This window comes from Anoplophora glabripennis, unplaced genomic scaffold (assembly GCF_000390285.2).
Source record: "Anoplophora glabripennis isolate ALB-LARVAE unplaced genomic scaffold, Agla_2.0 scaffold44, whole genome shotgun sequence".
In the NCBI taxonomy this organism is placed as follows: domain Eukaryota; kingdom Metazoa; phylum Arthropoda; class Insecta; order Coleoptera; family Cerambycidae; genus Anoplophora; species Anoplophora glabripennis.
In genome coordinates this window covers 1,465,627-1,482,420 of record NW_019416229.1, presented here as the reverse complement: position 1 = coordinate 1,482,420, position 16,794 = coordinate 1,465,627, and the positions used below count along the sequence as shown (strand labels likewise).

Sequence of the window (16,794 nt, the reverse complement as noted above, 5' to 3'; positions counted from 1 at the left end):
TATAGGTAATTTTGGTCAAATTACAATATTTTGGACACCCCTACATGCACCTGCCCTGTGTCGGTTCTTATGCGGGACACCCTGTGTTATGGCCGACATTTTCTGGTGGTCTAGCAATAGATTTTCCTTTGCAAATGCAATGTTTGGTTTCAAATCTGTTGACAATAGCACATTTCAGTTTAAGAGTCATGGTTTGCGTCTGGAAATTCCGTCTTAAATTGTACGAAGCAGGATGGCAAAGAGTATGTCCATGACCCGTTTTGTTTCGAGTTCCGCTTCGAAAATAAACCATTACAATAAAGGCATCTTGTTCTGGAGTCAGTTGCATAATGCGTTCTGAAATAAATATATATATATATATATATCTTTAAAAACTAATATTTGGTTTACTTTTAAAATTAAAGATTTAGGTAAAACTGATTAAAATAACTTTAATATTTTCGACCTGAATACAACCACTGCTTATTAGTCAATGCCCGCTCCTATGCCACCCATCGATGAACTCATACTTTGTTTTATAAACATTTGTGATTTACAATCACCGATCGAGTAGCAAGGAACCGCGCATGCAAATTAAATAAACTATATCAGATATTTAGCGATTCTCTCTTCATGGTTTTCACATTCGGCCAATCCTGACAAGGGAGCGTCCTCGCTTCCTCGAGTGGAGCCTCTGGCAGACCTCCGGGAGCCCGTTGACTCCTCACTTCCTGGAATGGGATGCCTTTCTTTTGACACACTAGGTCAAAAATGTTAGTACTGCACTGGAGTACTTTTCTTCTGACACACTAGGTCAAAAATGTTAGTACTGCACTGGAGTACTTTTCTTCTTGTAGGGGTGTATTACCCATTCCCGTGACTCACTGGGTCACGAACGTGCAACTTTCGGGCACACTAGACCACTCTTGGTACACTAGACCACTCTTGGTACACTAGACCAGCTAGATTTGCACGTCACTGTGGTACACTAGACCACGTAGTTTGGAGGCACGTTGGACACTCCAAACTCTCGGTTGGCCAGACCGTTTCTATCTGTCAAGGTTCACTGGACCTTTACTGATTAATTTGAGCTCAACTACCTTTGGGTCACTAGCACCAAACCTTAATGTTCTGAAATTCAGCGTTTCACTGGAAACAAGCTTAACATTACTAAATTACAACTAAAATACAAAACAAGATATTCTGTTGACTCACTGGGTCACATTACTAACATTACTAAATTACAAGTAAAATACAAAACAAGATATTCTGTTGACTCACTAGGTCACATTACTTCTATTTTATTTTATAATTCGATTTTCTGTGGNGGTTCTTATCATTCTTAATATTAGTTACTACCAAGTAATGATCACTATTTATTTCTGATCCTCTTTTAACTCTCGTATCCATAATCTGCTTTCTATTATTCTTCTCAGTTAACACATAATCGATTAATGATTTTTCTCCTCTGTTGGCTTCTACTCGCGTGTATTTATGTATCTCTTTGTGTTCATAAAAAGTGTTTGTTATAATCAAGTTATTTAATAGGCAATACTCCAGCATTCTCTTTCCATTATTATTTCTTTTATTTTCACCATATTGACCTATTACTGTGTTATATCTTCCATCTTTCTTACCCACTCTACTGTTAAAATCTCCTAATACATATACTATTCCTTTACTTTCTTCAGTGACTAATGTTAATTCCTCCCAGAATGTGTCTTTTATTTCTGCTTTTTCATCTTCATCTGGCCCATATACACATATCACAGTCATTTGTTTTCCATCTCTTTTCTTTATCTCCACTGATAAAATTCTCTCCGTATGTGCTTCCCATTTACTCACACTTTGTATTAATTTTTGATGAATTATGCATCCGACACCTGCTGCTGCCCTTTTATTATTTTCTACTCCACTATATATTAACAAGTGACCATTTTCTAATTCCATCACCCCTTTATTCTTTTTCTTTGTTTCTGACACTGCTAAAATATCCAGTCCTGCATTTTGAAACTCTTGCATCAGTTCATTTTCCTTTCCATTAATGCTCCTTATATTCCACGTTCCTATTTTCCATATTTCTTTTGTTTGTCCCTTTTCAGAGTTCTTTCCTTTTCCTTGCCTGTTCGTCAACTTATTTACCGTTTTGTCAGTATTCTGATCAGTATCCTTTCCTAGTTTTTTGGATTCACTAACTCTAGTGTTTCTCTCGCCTTATTCCATCTCCACTCCTCTCCATCAATTATAATCTTACTATACCCAATTTTAACGTTCTTTCCTTTTTTCTTCTCTTCTATTGCCCTCTTTCTTATTTGCTTCTCTTTTTCCTGCTCTTTCTTGGTCATATCTTCATTGATGTAAATTCTCTTGCATTTATTCCTCAGTTTATATTTACTTTTCATTACTTTATCTTTGTCCTTAAATTTTTCGAATTCTATTAAATATGTTTCCTGTCCCAATTTTTGAACGTTTTCTATCTGTGTTTCAACCTCAATTTCTTTCACTAAAAACTCTTCCATATCTTTCTTAAGTGTTTCTCTGTTTTCAGTTTGCATTTTTAATCCTGTCAAAACAATATTATTTTTCCTTTTTTCCTTTTCTAGCCATTCTATTTTATTTTCTATTATTTCCATTTTATCTCTTATTTCCTTATTTTCTTCTTTTAATTTTGCATTTTCATGTCTTAATATTCTATTTTCCTCTCTGATCTCCTTTATTACATCTTTAATTTCTGTTTGTTCTTGATTTATTTTCCCCTGCTCCACTTTCAACTCCTTTACCATTTCAATTAATAGATCAAGTTTTTCGTCCGATTTTTCCTCGATTTTTTTTTGTTTTGCCGGTGATCTCATTACTTTTCTGCTGCTAATGAAAATATCTTCTTCTCTAATTCTTTTCTTTTTTCCTTCATCCGCACTGCTGAAGTCTTCACTCTCCATGTTTTTATTTATTTATCTATTTATTACCGGATATCGTAAAGAGCTGTCTCACCTCAACGGTTCGGAAGAACTTCGCTCTTACTTATCTTAAATTCTCCGTCGTTTTTTACACTCTGGCAACACCGCGCCGAACTCTAACGCTGTTCTCTTCCGTGTCAGCTGTTTTCTACCCGTGCTAACCTAATAAAAATAAATAATGAAATAAATATATCATTAAGCTCAAAATTTTGTTTCTGTTATAACTTACCAATAATTCGACGAAATGCCAAAAGTTTTTCTATGAAAACAACTGATGATTTGAAATTTTGAAATATCTACGATTTAATATTGAAGCAAAAGAAATAATAAAACGATTGTAGCATGAAAATAAACATGGATGACGGACGCCACTGAAAAATGCACAAGTTCAATTTAGCGTCATCGATTCCTTTACACTAAACTGTAACCGTTGCGTCTACACTCGAGATAATCCGATCGCTTTTTGTAATTTTACCAGAATTTAATTGCCAACGCAAAGGAAATAAAAATCTGTTAGCAACTAACAAAATTTGTTCCGCTCTAAAAGTGATAATATAGTGATAAATCTGTATGGTGTGGATAACTGATTATATTTATTTATCTATTTAATTAAATGTAACTTTCATATTATTTAGGTTTCGCTATTACAGCATATTGTGCAATATTTAAACCTTAAAGATCTACTTTAAATCCATGCAATTCATTGGCTTTTTAAATAATATGTGATTATTTTTTATCTCTGTAATTAGGATGCTTGCGATATATAGTAACAATTTGATAACTATCTGGGAAATAATACTAGACAACATTATTTCTACTTATTTTATTTTTTTGTTTTTTATAATTCTTAACGATAAACAGTCATCATCAAACACAACGAAAATGAGAAATATGAAATATCTTCATTTAGGGAAAGGGAATTCTGGATGGTCCATAAATCTGAAAAAGAATGGTTTTGTTATGTCAGAACCGCTAGGGCCAATGTTAGTGATTTCGGTTCTTATTGCTGGTTGTAAGGCCACTATGGATGCAACTTCTTCTCAAAAAATTGTGGTCCTTTAACACGTTTCGTATTGGCTTGTGCAACGCGTCGCATCCAATACTTCCAAACGTTTCGATGTTTCTCACTGTCGGCATCTTCAGTGATGAAGATAATAATAAAAGCTTCCCTACGACTTACGCCTCTAGAGACCTTGTCATCGGTTTTATACCATCGGATTGCTGCGCATGCATCTAAGCCTGCGTAGATACCACCGATTATAAAGGCACTATGCAACGTCTCACAGGACATCATCGTCTGAGAACAAATGTCCGTAGAATCAGCAACAAGAACCGACGTCAATATAAGACGGGTCTAGAAGTCTGCCTCCACAGAGCTGAGTCTGAGAACAACATCGGCAGACCAGAACAGTACAACTTACAAGCAACTTACTTCGGAACTCTTAAATCAAACACCCGAGCCCCTTCTCCAACTTCGAGGTCATCTAAAGCTTTCATGTCTGCAGCGTCCAAAGAAAAGTCAAATACGTTTATATTCTCTTTGATTCTAGCAGGATTAATGCTCTTCGGTATGACTACGATATTCTTCTGCAGAAGATACCGCAGCAATATCTGGGCGTTGGTTTTTTTATGTTTGGTAGCAGCTTTGACGATTGTTTTATCGTTGAGCACGTCTGGCAGTTTTCTTGGCCTACAATCAAAAGATGACTTGTAATGCTTCAATTATTAAAAATTCTTCTGAGAATTTTGTTCAATGGGCGTGATAGCTACGATCAAATCGCAAAATTAAATTTCAAGAAGGAACAATTTGTCAATGTAAAGACTTACTCTCTACCAGTCTTCGCTAGAAACTCGTTAAATCCAGGTGAACCAAGAGGTGCGTATGCGACCACAACGATATCATTCTGCTGGCAGAATTTCACCAGCTCTCTTTGTTGCAAGTAAACATTCAATTCCACCTGCAAACACGATGGCTTAATTCTAGCGGACTTTAGTACTCTATCGATCTGTCTGATATTAAAATTAGAAAGTCCTATAGCCTTGGTTCGACCAGCGTCAACTTGTTCTTCCAGTTTCTGCAAAGAACTTAAGTAATTAAACACTGACTACATCTGAAAAATAACACTGTACCTTCCAAATGGCTATATGGTCGGTTTCAACAGTTTCAATATTAGCTGTTGTTGGAGCGCCCTCTTCAACATATTTAGTTCCAATAGGCCCGTGTATCAAATACAAATCAACGTAATCTAATTGCAGGCTCTCCAATGACGTTTTTATAAACTTCTCTACTCTGTCTTTGTGCATTGCTTGCATCGGAAGTTTCGTAGTTATAAACAAGTCTTCCCTCTTTAATTTTTTGGAGGAAATCCACTCATTTATCACGCGGCCAATGGCTGCTTCGTTTTTGTAAAGGAACGCGGTGTCGATGTGACGATAGCCTGTCTCAAAAGCTGCATTGAGAGCAGTTTCGACTTCCTTTTCATCAGTTGTCTAAAGAAAATAGTCATCGTTACAGAGGTAAGAATGGGAAAATAATAAGGAAAATAAAATAACTAAGCTGCCCAGCAATAGGCAGTTCAGTTGGTACCTGGAATTGGACCGTGTCTGAGTATTTTTTGCATGCCACTATTTCCTTTTCATGAGGTGTTTTCCAGCGAGTGCGCGAAAATTGGATTAGAAGGTATCGTGCGTGCAACGAAAATGGTGGTGGACATTTTGAGCTTATATTGCAGTTTGTATTGTACTTGTGCGTTTAAAAATGATTGATTTTTGCATTTTGGTAAGTCCCTAAATTATTTTTACTACGTATGATTATTTGGACGACGTGAATCTTTGGGTACTTTAATTACATATTTTTCAAATTCATAATTTGATTAAAAGTTAAGTTCCTGTTTTAAGAGATTCATAATTACTGCAATTCGTGCTAAAATTTAAGCACAGGAATATCTTCGTAACACAAAATCGATACATTTTGTTTTATTTATTTAAAAACTGGAAAACGATTGTCTTCAAATTTACTAAAGTTTCACAATAATAGTTGTTTACATTTTTTCCGAAGGACAAGTCTGCCGCGTGCTCACGTGGTATACATCAGATGTTTAGCATCTGGTTAAGCGCCGTTGTCACGTTGTGATGAAACTCCCCAATATTAATACTCGCTGTAATTTGAAAACTGTTAATCTTACGCACTTGTAATATACATCTTTTTTGTTCATTTATGATTACTCTATCTCATGCTGAAGTAATGGCAGTCAAACTTCTTACACCCTGTATTTATTCTTTGCATCACAGCGCATATAACAATCTTATGTATTTTGATAAATTATGATATTTTCAATATCATTTTTCATTTTAAAATTAACATTTTAATAATTTCAGTATATTTTTATGAATATTTTTGATTGCAATAACATCGTATCACAGTATAATACTACATATGTATATTAAATTGTATCATAATTTCACAAATACAATCGCTTTAAACTCTTGTCTTATAAGGACCATTTGTATTCACAGAAGTGCAGTATAGTAGTATGCACGTTAGCAAATCATATTTGAACATATCCTTGCAATTTACTTCGCGGCACAGTTTGTAGATAATCTAAAATACGTAAAAGTTATAGTAATTAACCAAACAACAATATATTTATTGTTTATAATGTACTTGATGCTATATCGATAAAATTTGAAATAATTAAATCAATGTCTTAAAAATAAAATCAAATATTGACTGGATCAATTTTAAGAATTATCCAATACTGATATATTAGTTGGTATATTGTTATATTTTTGTGAAATTGAGAATTTTAAAGTAATTTTTTATTAATTTGATCCAGTAATAAGATTATTCTAAATTTCAAAAATAATTGAAAATTTTTAATAAACTAAATGTCATATCATTTAGAAATTGTCAATTAAATGCACTCATCCAATTTCGTAGAATCGAAAATATTTAGTGGTGCTGAAATTCTGGGACTGTTTCGTCTAAATTTAACCCAAAAACAACACCCCGAACATTTGGAAAACACCCTGTAAAAGAAAATTAACTTAATTCTTACCCAGGTACCCAGTCCAACAGCAGGCATCTTTCGTCCCCCTGGCATGTCCATAAAAATTTTTTCTGCCATAACTTGCAATCGTAAATCGACAAACACACTCTTTATAAAATATAGATATGAGCGGAACGAAGTATAAAAATGAACACGAGATATGAGTCGGCAGATACCGAACAGCGTTGAATTCAAAGCAAATAACAATAATATTTTGCGCAAAATGCTCTGAAGTTATCAGTGTGTACTCTGCTAGATCTATACTTTAATTTGCAGCTCTAATACCACATATATACTGTAAATGGAATACAGGGCCGGTTTTGCAAACTGAGACTATAGTTGCAGGAAAATCTGTTAGTGATAATAGTTTAAAAATGAAATTATTGATAAGTATATGATATAAATTAATAATAATACGTATTATAATTGACAAATATATTTTATTTAAAGAAGGTTTGGCAAGTTCTGTTCATATAAGCATCTAAAATAAATATATCTCTGCAATCTCCCACAACATGTAAGAACGGAAGTTAAGCAGTATATCAATTTGTATACGAAACATTCCAATGTTAAAAATTACATAGGTATGTAAAATATTTATTGAGACACCAATAAAAATATAATGTGTAACAAGTAGATTATTAGTTATTATTCTCGCCACCTACTACAATAGACATTACTGCAAGTCATGCACACAGTAGTTGTAGGAAGGTCATGCCAATTTACATCTCATAGATAGTCTCTTATGGAGGTACATTGTACACTACCGTCGTATTTTTACGCCTAAAGTATCAGCCGAAAATCTTGCCAAGGTCAAGGAATATGCAAACATCAAATTATCTTATCAAATAATTTACTTCAACGATGTACTTTTACGTGACGTATATAAATACCAGTGTGTAGTGAAAACTGTTATTATAAAACTAAATTGGTAAAGTTCAAAAACATGGCTGCTAAAATATTTAAGGATTTACCCGGAGGTTTGAAAATGCCGGCCATAGGTTTAGGAACAGCTGGCGTAAGTATTTTTCTTATTATATAATTATAATAAGTTTTTAAGTAAAATGTTACATACGACATCATTATGTTATTTAAGGCAACTAAAATATTTTAATGGCATTTTTTATTTAGAAGAAAACTGATAAATCGATGCAAGTCAAATTTATTATAAGGCTTTAGTTATTGATTGTCCATAAACATCACAAATATATGTTTATACTGAAATTGTACTTGTTGCATGTTGCTAGGAATCATCATTTCCAAAATAAATAATAAAAATGTACAATAAATAGTAATTACTGTTAATATTGTCATGTAATGACTTTTTCGATATAATGTTAATAATAATTCAAGTAATCACTTCATTCATCATTCATAAATTAAATAGGTATTATTTACTTGGCTTTCCTCATCTGATTTTTACATTTTGAAATAAATCATGTATTTTCATTGATTTTGGTCATGTTTATAGGTACTTTTGTTAATTTATTAAATAGAATCCGCTATTACAGTTCGGACAAGTATTTTAGCTATTTGCAATATCATTTGTTGATAGATAACAAAACTAAATTTTGAAGTATAACTATTATCTCGATCTCATTCAGTCCAACCACTTTGCATTAACTTTGAACCATACGTCATTACTAAACGGATAAAACTCGAGTATATATATCTCTAGTAAAATCACATACAAATTTGTTGCAATTCCTCAATATAGTAACTAGTAAGTTTTGTTCTGAAATGAAACCCTTTTTTCAGACAGATTTTATTTATAAATTCAGTTAGATAAATTCTTCAATACTCCAGTCGAATCATAAAACCTGTCAGTTTATAAAAATTATTAGTAGACGTTTTATCGCACTCTATGACGGGGAAGAGTATGTAGAATGATAATATCAAAAAAGTAACTTGAAAGAACTGACGCTAAGTTGGCAAATTGCAAATAAATGGCAAAATTACGTAAATTTTCACTTTTTCACTGTCCATGAAAATCTAGATGATCAGATGATCCATCGGAAAATTAGTTATTTTGTGTTGTAGGTAATTAAATTACCTAAAATTAAAAGTAGCTAATGTCTTATTTCACATATTTGTTAACTGTAAAATAAAGGTTGCACGCGGAAAAATCAGTTTTCGAAAATTGTGCATTATTATTGCAAAAAGCGATGGATGTTGATGAGAGTGATAGAAAAGACTGACAATCCAAAGACAAACATGTGTGCCAAGAGTCGATACGATTGGCCGTAAAATTGTTGCTCCAGGTAGGTATTTGTCTATTAATTTCGTTCGTTTTTTTAGCATTTAATTGTTTAATTACTAAACGTTGATTTTAGAAGTTAATATCGTAGATATAGGTTCAATTGATCCAAAGAAACATATCAAAAAAGAAACATTTCAGAGAGTTGAAATTAAGTTGCTCTTTACAATAAACAAAGTAGGACGTACAAAAGAGTGTTATTAACAAATTGTTCCAGGGTCAGGCATAAGCCGCTCGGGAATTCGCTCTTTTTGCATTAAATAGAGCTTATTTATATGGTAATTTAAAAAAAATCTCCTACGACTCTTGGTTCTCAAGGTAGCTTTCTAATAATGTTAATTGTTAATATTAACCAATATATTTATTTTTGAAAATTTATTTCAATTGAAAAAATTTTGCAACTGAATCTGGTGACATATTATTTTCTTTATTCGTAAAATAAAAATTAGGGTTCCCTGTATTAGTGTTGATCAAGTTAATCCTTAACAACAATACCTTGATCTGAAATGAAAATTATGATGACACAATTATTTTTCGATGGATTATCTAGTCATCGATGCTGACAGAGCAATCTAAGATCTGCCACTTTCAAATATTCTATTTAAAACCATCATAATTAGATAAAAAACTAATACATCCAAATACAGTGTAAAGTTCTTCCTTTATATAAATTATTCATAAAGAACTTTCTGTATCATAAACTTTCACATAGATCACCAGTTTTGAGAATATTGTTGTACTATTGTATCTGCCTCGCAAAACTTTCAATTATTGTAACAAAAGCAGTAGGTCCAATCTCTAAATTTGACAGGAACTTACTGACTTGTTACAAATATCCTCTAACATAATTATGCTATTACCTTAACATAATCCTGTCGCCATTATGGTCCTGTTTTTAAAACATGTGAAAGAAGAAACAACTTATAACCACTTCAATTTTTTTCAGTTCTGGGACGAAGCTGCCCTTGAAAGGGTTTTAAATGCTGCCCTTGAGCTAGGATACCGCCACATTGACACTGCCTATGGATACAAAAATGAAGTATTTATTGGGCGTGTTCTAAAAAAATGGTTCTCCTCGGGTAAATTAAAGAGAGAAGATATATTCATCACCACCAAGCTTCCACTGATTGGCACACACCAGGACAGAGTGGAGTTGTTCATGAAGAAGTCACTAGAAAATCTCCAGCTGGAGTATGTTGATTTGTACTTGATCCACCATCCTATTGGGGTGAAATACTTTGGAGACGAAGATAACCGCAAGGAAATAGACGAAGTTGATCACATAAAAATTTGGAAGGTGACGGTGATATATTATTGTTAATTCTGTTTAAACTAATTGTTCAGAAAATGGAGGAACAAGTCCAACTTGGAAGGACGAAAACTATAGGTTTATCCAACTTCAACAAAAGACAGATCGAAAGGGTTATAACATCCGCCAGGATAAAACCAGCGTGTTTGCAGGTGGAACTGCACGTTGACTTTCAACAGCGCGACCTTGTGGGGTATTGTCATAAGAATGGGATAGTAGTGGTTGCCTATTCTCCTTTAGGGGCCCCAGGAGATAAAAGATTTAGGTAAGGCATCGGAATACATCACAAACGTGCACCTTTTTAATTAAATTTTTAACTTTAGGGATAGAAAAATTCCGGCAGTTATTAATTCTGATCTAATCAAAAACATAGCGAAGAAATATAGTAAAAGTCCTGGACAGATAATGTTGAAGTATCTCCTACAAAAGAATATTGTACCTATACCGAAGAGTTCGAGTCCAGAGCGATTAAAGGAAAACTTCAGCGTCTTTGACTTTGAAATAAATTCAGAGGATATGAGATCTTTAGATGATCTCGATGGTGGTGAAACAGCAAGGCTGGACACTTTTACATTTATTCCAGGGTAAGAACACTTCAATTAAATACGTATAGATGATGAAACGTCATTAATGAAATATATGAATAAAATAATTTTTTTGTGCGTAAATATACATATCCAAGTTTGTTCAAATTTATCTTGCGTTACATTCCTTTTAAATGAAATAATTTCATTTTCTCATACTTCCAGAACCACTTATTCTAAAGGTAACCCGATTCAGATTTCAAAAAGTATTTTTTAGATGTGTATAACCTCCGTGTTCTACATTTTATACCAAATATGTGTTATCTTCATTCTGGGTCTTTGGTTCTGGGTTTTATTTATTTTTAAATGTTTAAGTAAGCCTGAAAAAATCCTGTATAAAAGTTATATTTCAATCTTCTTAGTCACTTTATTTTGAAGGAGAAACATGATTTTTATAGAATATCACCTGCTCACAATTTTTATCCGTTCGTATCAGAACTTTTGTTTTTCAATATTTCAAATCGAAACCTTTGGAAATTCTCATAATGCTGACCACAATATGTTTTTAATATTCAAATTTTATTTATTTTTTGTTTGATTTGATTAAATTTCGACAGCGGGTTATAAGCAGTAAGTAAAACAAAATTTGAAATGTGCCATTTATTTGTTAATAGTGGAAAGCTCAAATCTAAGGGCAACGAGACATCAATAGAATTATAAAACAATAATATAAAAACGTACTAATTCTATTGCACTCTTACTTGCTATAAAAACGATAAATTGAGCTTTTTTATGTACCAAATGACAAACTTTATGATTAAACTAATGCATATTTTTGTTTTAGGATAGAAAATCATCCGGAATATCCATTTTAAGAAATAATTTATTTTAATTCGAGATTCAATAAAAAGTATTATAAAGAAAGTTGTTTATGTTTTTTTCTGTATTTTGCTGAAGGAAGTACCTATATTCATTGTAGTTTTTCCACTATTGTTTGAAAAATAAATAATTTGAAAATATCGTATGAGATCACAAGTTTGAGACCATAAAACTGCACCTACAACCCGTCGTGCAAGTTATTGGTTCGTTTCTACAGGGAAGCTGCGGTTAAGAGACACTTATAAAGTAGTTATAAAATAATATATGAATAATGTGAAAATATATATACAGGGTGTTGGGTAACATGCATATGAGATTTTTCCGTATATTTTCAAATAGTTTAAAATATGTAAATTTAATATATTTTTAATGAATATCTAGTTTGTTCTTACAGTACATCTCATAATATATACATTAATAATATAAAGCAATTAATTTCATTACATTTAGGTAAACAGATAATGATTGAAGTATGTACGACACTATTTAAATTTATGATTAAGAAGGGGTCCAGAATGTATCAGGTATGTGTTAATAATATTTTAAAGTGACATCTAACTTTCTTATTTTATTACTTAAAGAAACTGTTGTATTTGGCACAGATTTTATGAAAAAAAATCTCATGCTCCTTGAGTTTGTTTCTACGTATTTTGACATATTTCCTCAGTCATTGATTTTATGTTGCATTATTAAATTATTTCTGTTTGTTTCTCAATATTAAATATTTCATTCTGTAATACTTTGTTTGAAAAACTTAACCATTTCAAATGTAATGAATCCATAAGATGCCATTTTTCTCAAAAAAAAACAAGCATTTCATTTAACATATAACAAATAAGATCCACTTCTTATTTGTGGAAGGGCGAAATGGGCGGTGACTATTAGACGCCTTCATTATAGCCATCTCTTTATCGCACGGATTTCTATGACTTAATTTATCGCTCTCACGTAACGGCCGATGAACCATGGGGACTTTCCGACCCTGTAGACATTACTGCAAGTTATGCACACAGTAGTTGGAACAAGGAATATGCAAACATCAAATTATCTTATCAAATAATTTATCTCAAGGATGTACTTTTACGTGACGTATAAGTATAAATACCAGTGTGTAGTGACCGAAAAACTGTTATTATAAAACTAAATCGGTAAAGTTAAAAAACATGGCTGCCAAAATATTTAAGGATTTACCTGGAGGCTTGAAAATGCCGGCCATAGGTTTAGGAACAGCTGGCGTAAGTTTTTTTTATCAATATTAATGGTAATGTTAATTGTTAATATTAACCAATTAACTTATTTTCGAAAATTTATTTCAATTGAACAAATTTTGCAACTAAATCTGATGACATATTATCTTCTTTATTCGTAAAATAAAAATTAGGGCTCCCTGTATTAGTGTTGATCAAGTTAATCCTTAACTACAATATCTTATTCTGAAATTCCAGTTATGATGCCAGAATTATTTTTCGATGGATTATCTAGTCATCGATGCTAACAGAGCAATCGAAGATCTGCCACTTTCAAAGATTCTATTTAAAACTATCATAATTAGATAAACTAATACGTCCAAATACATTGTAAAGTTCTTCCTTTATGCATATAAATTATTCATAAAGAACTTTCTGTATCGTAAACTTTCACATAGAGCACCAGTTTTGAGAATCTTGTTGTACTATTGTCTCTGCCTGGCAAAACTTTGAATTATTGAATACAAAAGCGGTAGGTCTAACTAAATTTGACAGCAACTGACGTTACAAATATCCTCTAACATAATTATGCTATTACCTTAACATAATTCTGTCGCCACTATCGTCCCGTTTTTAAAAGATGTGAAAGAAGAAACGACTTTTAACCACTTAAATTTTTTTCAGTTCAGGGAAGAAGCTGACGTTGAGAGGGTTTTAAATGCTGCCCTTGAGCTAGGATACCGCCACATTGACACTGCCTATGCATACAAAAATGAAGTATTTATTGGGAGTGTTTTAAAAAAATGGTTTTCCTCGGGCAAATTAAAGAGAGAAGATATATTCATCACCACCAAACTTCCACTGATTGGCATACACCAGGACAGAGTGGAGTTGTTCATGAAGAAGTCACTGGAAAATCTCCAGCTGGAATATGTTGATTTGTACTTAATCCACCAACCTATTGGGCTGAAATACTTTGGAGACGAAGATAACCGCAAGGAAATAGAAGATGTTGATCATATAAAAATTTGGAAGGTGACGGTGATATATTATTGTTAATTCTGTTTAAACTAATTGTTCATTTTGCAGAAAATGGAGGAACAAGTCCAACTTGGAAGGACGAAAACTATAGGTTTATCCAACTTCAACAAAAGACAGATCGAAAGGATTATAACATCCGCCAGGATAAAACCAGCGTGTTTGCAGGTGGAACTGCACGTTGACTTTCAACAGCGCGACCTTGTGGGGTATTGTCATAAAAATGGGATAGTAGTGGTAGCCTATTCTCCTTTAGGGGCGCCAGGAGTTAAAATATTTAAGTAAGGCATCGGAATACATCACAAACGAGCACCTTTTAAATTAAATTTTTAACTTTAGGGATAGAAATGTTCCGGAAGCCATTAATACTGATGTAGTCAAAAACATAGCGAAGAAATATAATAAAAGTCCTGGACAGATAATGTTGAAGTATCTCCTACAAAAGAATATTGTACCTATACCGAAGAGTTCGAGTCTAGAGCGATTAAAGGAAAACATCAGCGTCCTTGACTTTGAAATAAATTCAAAGGACATAACCTCTTTAGATGATCTCGATGGTGGTGAAACAGCAAGGCTGCACACTTTTACATTTATTCCAGGGTAAGAACATTTGAATTAAATGCGTATAGATGATGAAACGTAATTAATGAAATAAAATAATTTTTGGTGCATAAATATTTCCAAGTTTGTTCAAATTTATCTTGAGACACATTATTACTCTTAAATGAAATCATTTAGTTTTCTCATGCATCCAGAATAACTTATTCTGAAGGTAGCCCGAGGTCAGATTTCTAAAAGTAATTATTTAGCTGTTTATAACCTGCGTGTTCTACATTTTATACCAAATATGTGTTATTTTAATTCTGGGTCTTTGGTTCTGGGTTTGATTTGTATTTGAATTTTTAAGTAAATCTGAAAAAATCCTGTATATAAGTTATATTTCAATCACCTTAGTCACATTATTTCGAAGAAGAAACATGATTTTTATAGAATTTCACCTGTTCACAATTTTTATCTGTTCGTATCAGAACTTTTGGTTTTCAATATTTCAAGTCCAAAAACCTTTGGAAATTGTCATAATGCTGACCACAATATGTTTTTTTTGTTTCATTAAATCTCGACAGCGAGTTATAAGCAGAAAATAACAAAAATCTGAATTGTGCCATTTTGTTAATAGTGGAAAGCTCAAATCTAAGGGCAACGAGACATCAATAGAATTATAAAAAAAATATAAAAACGTACTAATTCTATTGCACTCTTACTTGCTATAAAAACTTTAAATTGAGCTTTTTTATGTATCAAATGACAAACTTTATGATGATACTAATGCTTATTTTTGTTTTAGGATAGAAAATCATCCGGAATATCCATATTAAGAAATAATTAATTTTAATTTGAGATCCAATAAAATTTATTTTAAAAAAAGTTGTTTATTTTTTTTTCTGTATTTTGCTGAAGGTAGTACCTACCTATATTCATTGTCCTTTTTCCACTAATGTTTGATAAAAATAATAATAATTTGAAAATATCGTATGAGAACACAAGTTTGAGACCATAAAACTGCACTTACAACCCGTCGTGCATATGAGATTTTTCCGTATATTTTCAAGTCGTTTAAAATATGTAAATTTAACATCTTTTTAATGAATATCCACTTTGTTCTTACAGTACATTTCATAATATATGTATTAATAATATAAAGCAATTAATTTCATTACAATTAGGTAAGCAGGGTAATGATTGAAGTATATACACGACACTATTTAAATTTATGATTAAGAATGGGTCCAGAATGTATCAGGTATGTGTTAATAATATTTTAAAGTGACATCTAAAACTTTTTTATTTTATTACTTAAAGAAACTGTTGTAGGTGGCACAGATTTTTTGAAAAAAAATTTCATGCTCCTTGAGTTTGTTTCTACGTATTTTGACATATTTTCTGTCATTGATTTTATGTTGCATTATTAAATTACTTATGTTTGTTTCTCAATATTAAATATTTTATTCTGTATTACTTTGTTTGAAAAACTTAATCATTTCAAATGTGATGAATTCATGAGAACCCATTTTTCTCAAAAAAAAAAAACAAGCATTTCATTTAAAAATGGTAAGAGACGTTTTTGCTATAGAATAAACGCAATGTACAAAATATATTCATTTTGAAAATTTTCCAGTAGCGTAGAAATTGTATTAAAAATAAGGCTTACCAGAGCCCTTTACGGACGCCTATGATTGATCTACTATCACAATAATTTGTAAAATCGATAGAGCTTTTCATTTGTACACTTCATACTAAATATAAAGCAAATGACTTTCATAGTTTAAGAAAAAATAAATAAAAACCAATAAAATATTTTTTCTCAAGATCTTATTTCTCTAAAAGGAAGGCTTTGGAAGAAAAAGTGTATACTTCAAAATGACATAATTCTGACGAGATTTATCGATGGTTAAAGTCCTAATCATAAAAATTTAATCATCCTGTATAAATTTGCATACGAAACATTCTAATGTTAATAAAAATTGCATAAGTATGTAAAATATTTATGGAGACACCAATAAAAATAAAATGTGTAACAAGTAGATTATTAGTTATTCTCACCACCTACTACAATA

At 31.9% G+C, this 16,794-nt stretch overlaps 4 protein-coding genes across 4 annotated transcripts; 2 read left to right on the top strand and 2 right to left on the bottom strand.

Annotated features, from left to right (window-relative positions):
* Positions 1–1,275: 1,275 nt before the first annotated feature.
* LOC108914035 (craniofacial development protein 2-like) lies at positions 1,276–2,534 on the bottom strand. Its single transcript, XM_023454918.1, has 2 exons — positions 2,234–2,534; positions 1,276–2,153 (listed from the first exon to the last, which is right to left on the bottom strand). Exons 1-2 carry the CDS (start codon positions 2,532–2,534, stop codon positions 1,276–1,278), a joined length of 1,179 nt encoding a protein of 392 aa, XP_023310686.1.
* Positions 2,535–3,744: 1,210 nt separating this feature from the next.
* On the bottom strand, positions 3,745–7,235 carry LOC108917690 (alcohol dehydrogenase [NADP(+)]-like). The gene is made up of 5 exons (XM_018724424.1): positions 6,995–7,235; positions 5,067–5,426; positions 4,764–5,011; positions 4,369–4,626; positions 3,745–3,875 (listed from the first exon to the last, which is right to left on the bottom strand). The coding sequence occupies exons 1-5, from the start codon at positions 7,061–7,063 to the stop codon at positions 3,839–3,841; spliced, it is 972 nt and encodes a 323-aa protein (XP_018579940.1). The 5' UTR covers positions 7,064–7,235; the 3' UTR covers positions 3,745–3,838.
* Positions 7,236–7,756: 521 nt separating this feature from the next.
* LOC108917681 (alcohol dehydrogenase [NADP(+)]) lies at positions 7,757–11,995 on the top strand. The gene is made up of 5 exons (XM_018724410.1): positions 7,757–8,003; positions 10,189–10,539; positions 10,587–10,816; positions 10,875–11,135; positions 11,920–11,995. Exons 1-5 carry the CDS (start codon positions 7,932–7,934, stop codon positions 11,948–11,950), a joined length of 945 nt encoding a protein of 314 aa, XP_018579926.1. The 5' UTR covers positions 7,757–7,931; the 3' UTR covers positions 11,951–11,995.
* A 1,086-nt stretch (positions 11,996–13,081) lies between these two features.
* On the top strand, positions 13,082–15,596 carry LOC111691720 (aldo-keto reductase family 1 member C13-like). Its single transcript, XM_023454971.1, has 5 exons — positions 13,082–13,189; positions 13,826–14,176; positions 14,231–14,460; positions 14,519–14,779; positions 15,525–15,596. Exons 1-5 carry the CDS (start codon positions 13,118–13,120, stop codon positions 15,553–15,555), a joined length of 945 nt encoding a protein of 314 aa, XP_023310739.1. The 5' UTR covers positions 13,082–13,117; the 3' UTR covers positions 15,556–15,596.
* Positions 15,597–16,794: the final 1,198 nt, after the last annotated feature.

Excerpts from the sequence above, each read along its gene's own strand:
- LOC108917690 (XM_018724424.1), bottom strand. The coding sequence starts at position 7,063 with ATGGCAGAAAAAATTTTTATGGACATGCCAGGGGGACGAAAGATGCCT. Across the intron at positions 5,012-5,066 it reads ACCATATAGCCATTTGGAAG|AAACTGGAAGAACAAGTTGA; the intron begins GTACAGTGTTAT and ends AGTTCTTTGCAG. Across the intron at positions 4,627-4,763 it reads CTAGCGAAGACTGGTAGAGA|GCCAAGAAAACTGCCAGACG; the intron begins GTAAGTCTTTAC and ends TTTTGATTGTAG.
- LOC111691720 (XM_023454971.1), top strand. The coding sequence starts at position 13,118 with ATGGCTGCCAAAATATTTAAGGATTTACCTGGAGGCTTGAAAATGCCG. Across the intron at positions 13,190-13,825 it reads TAGGTTTAGGAACAGCTGGC|TTCAGGGAAGAAGCTGACGT; the intron begins GTAAGTTTTTTT and ends AATTTTTTTCAG. Across the intron at positions 14,461-14,518 it reads CCAGGAGTTAAAATATTTAA|GGATAGAAATGTTCCGGAAG; the intron begins GTAAGGCATCGG and ends TTTTAACTTTAG.
- LOC108917681 (XM_018724410.1), top strand. The coding sequence starts at position 7,932 with ATGGCTGCTAAAATATTTAAGGATTTACCCGGAGGTTTGAAAATGCCG. Across the intron at positions 8,004-10,188 it reads TAGGTTTAGGAACAGCTGGC|TTCTGGGACGAAGCTGCCCT; the intron begins GTAAGTATTTTT and ends AATTTTTTTCAG. Across the intron at positions 11,136-11,919 it reads ACTTTTACATTTATTCCAGG|GATAGAAAATCATCCGGAAT; the intron begins GTAAGAACACTT and ends TTTTTGTTTTAG.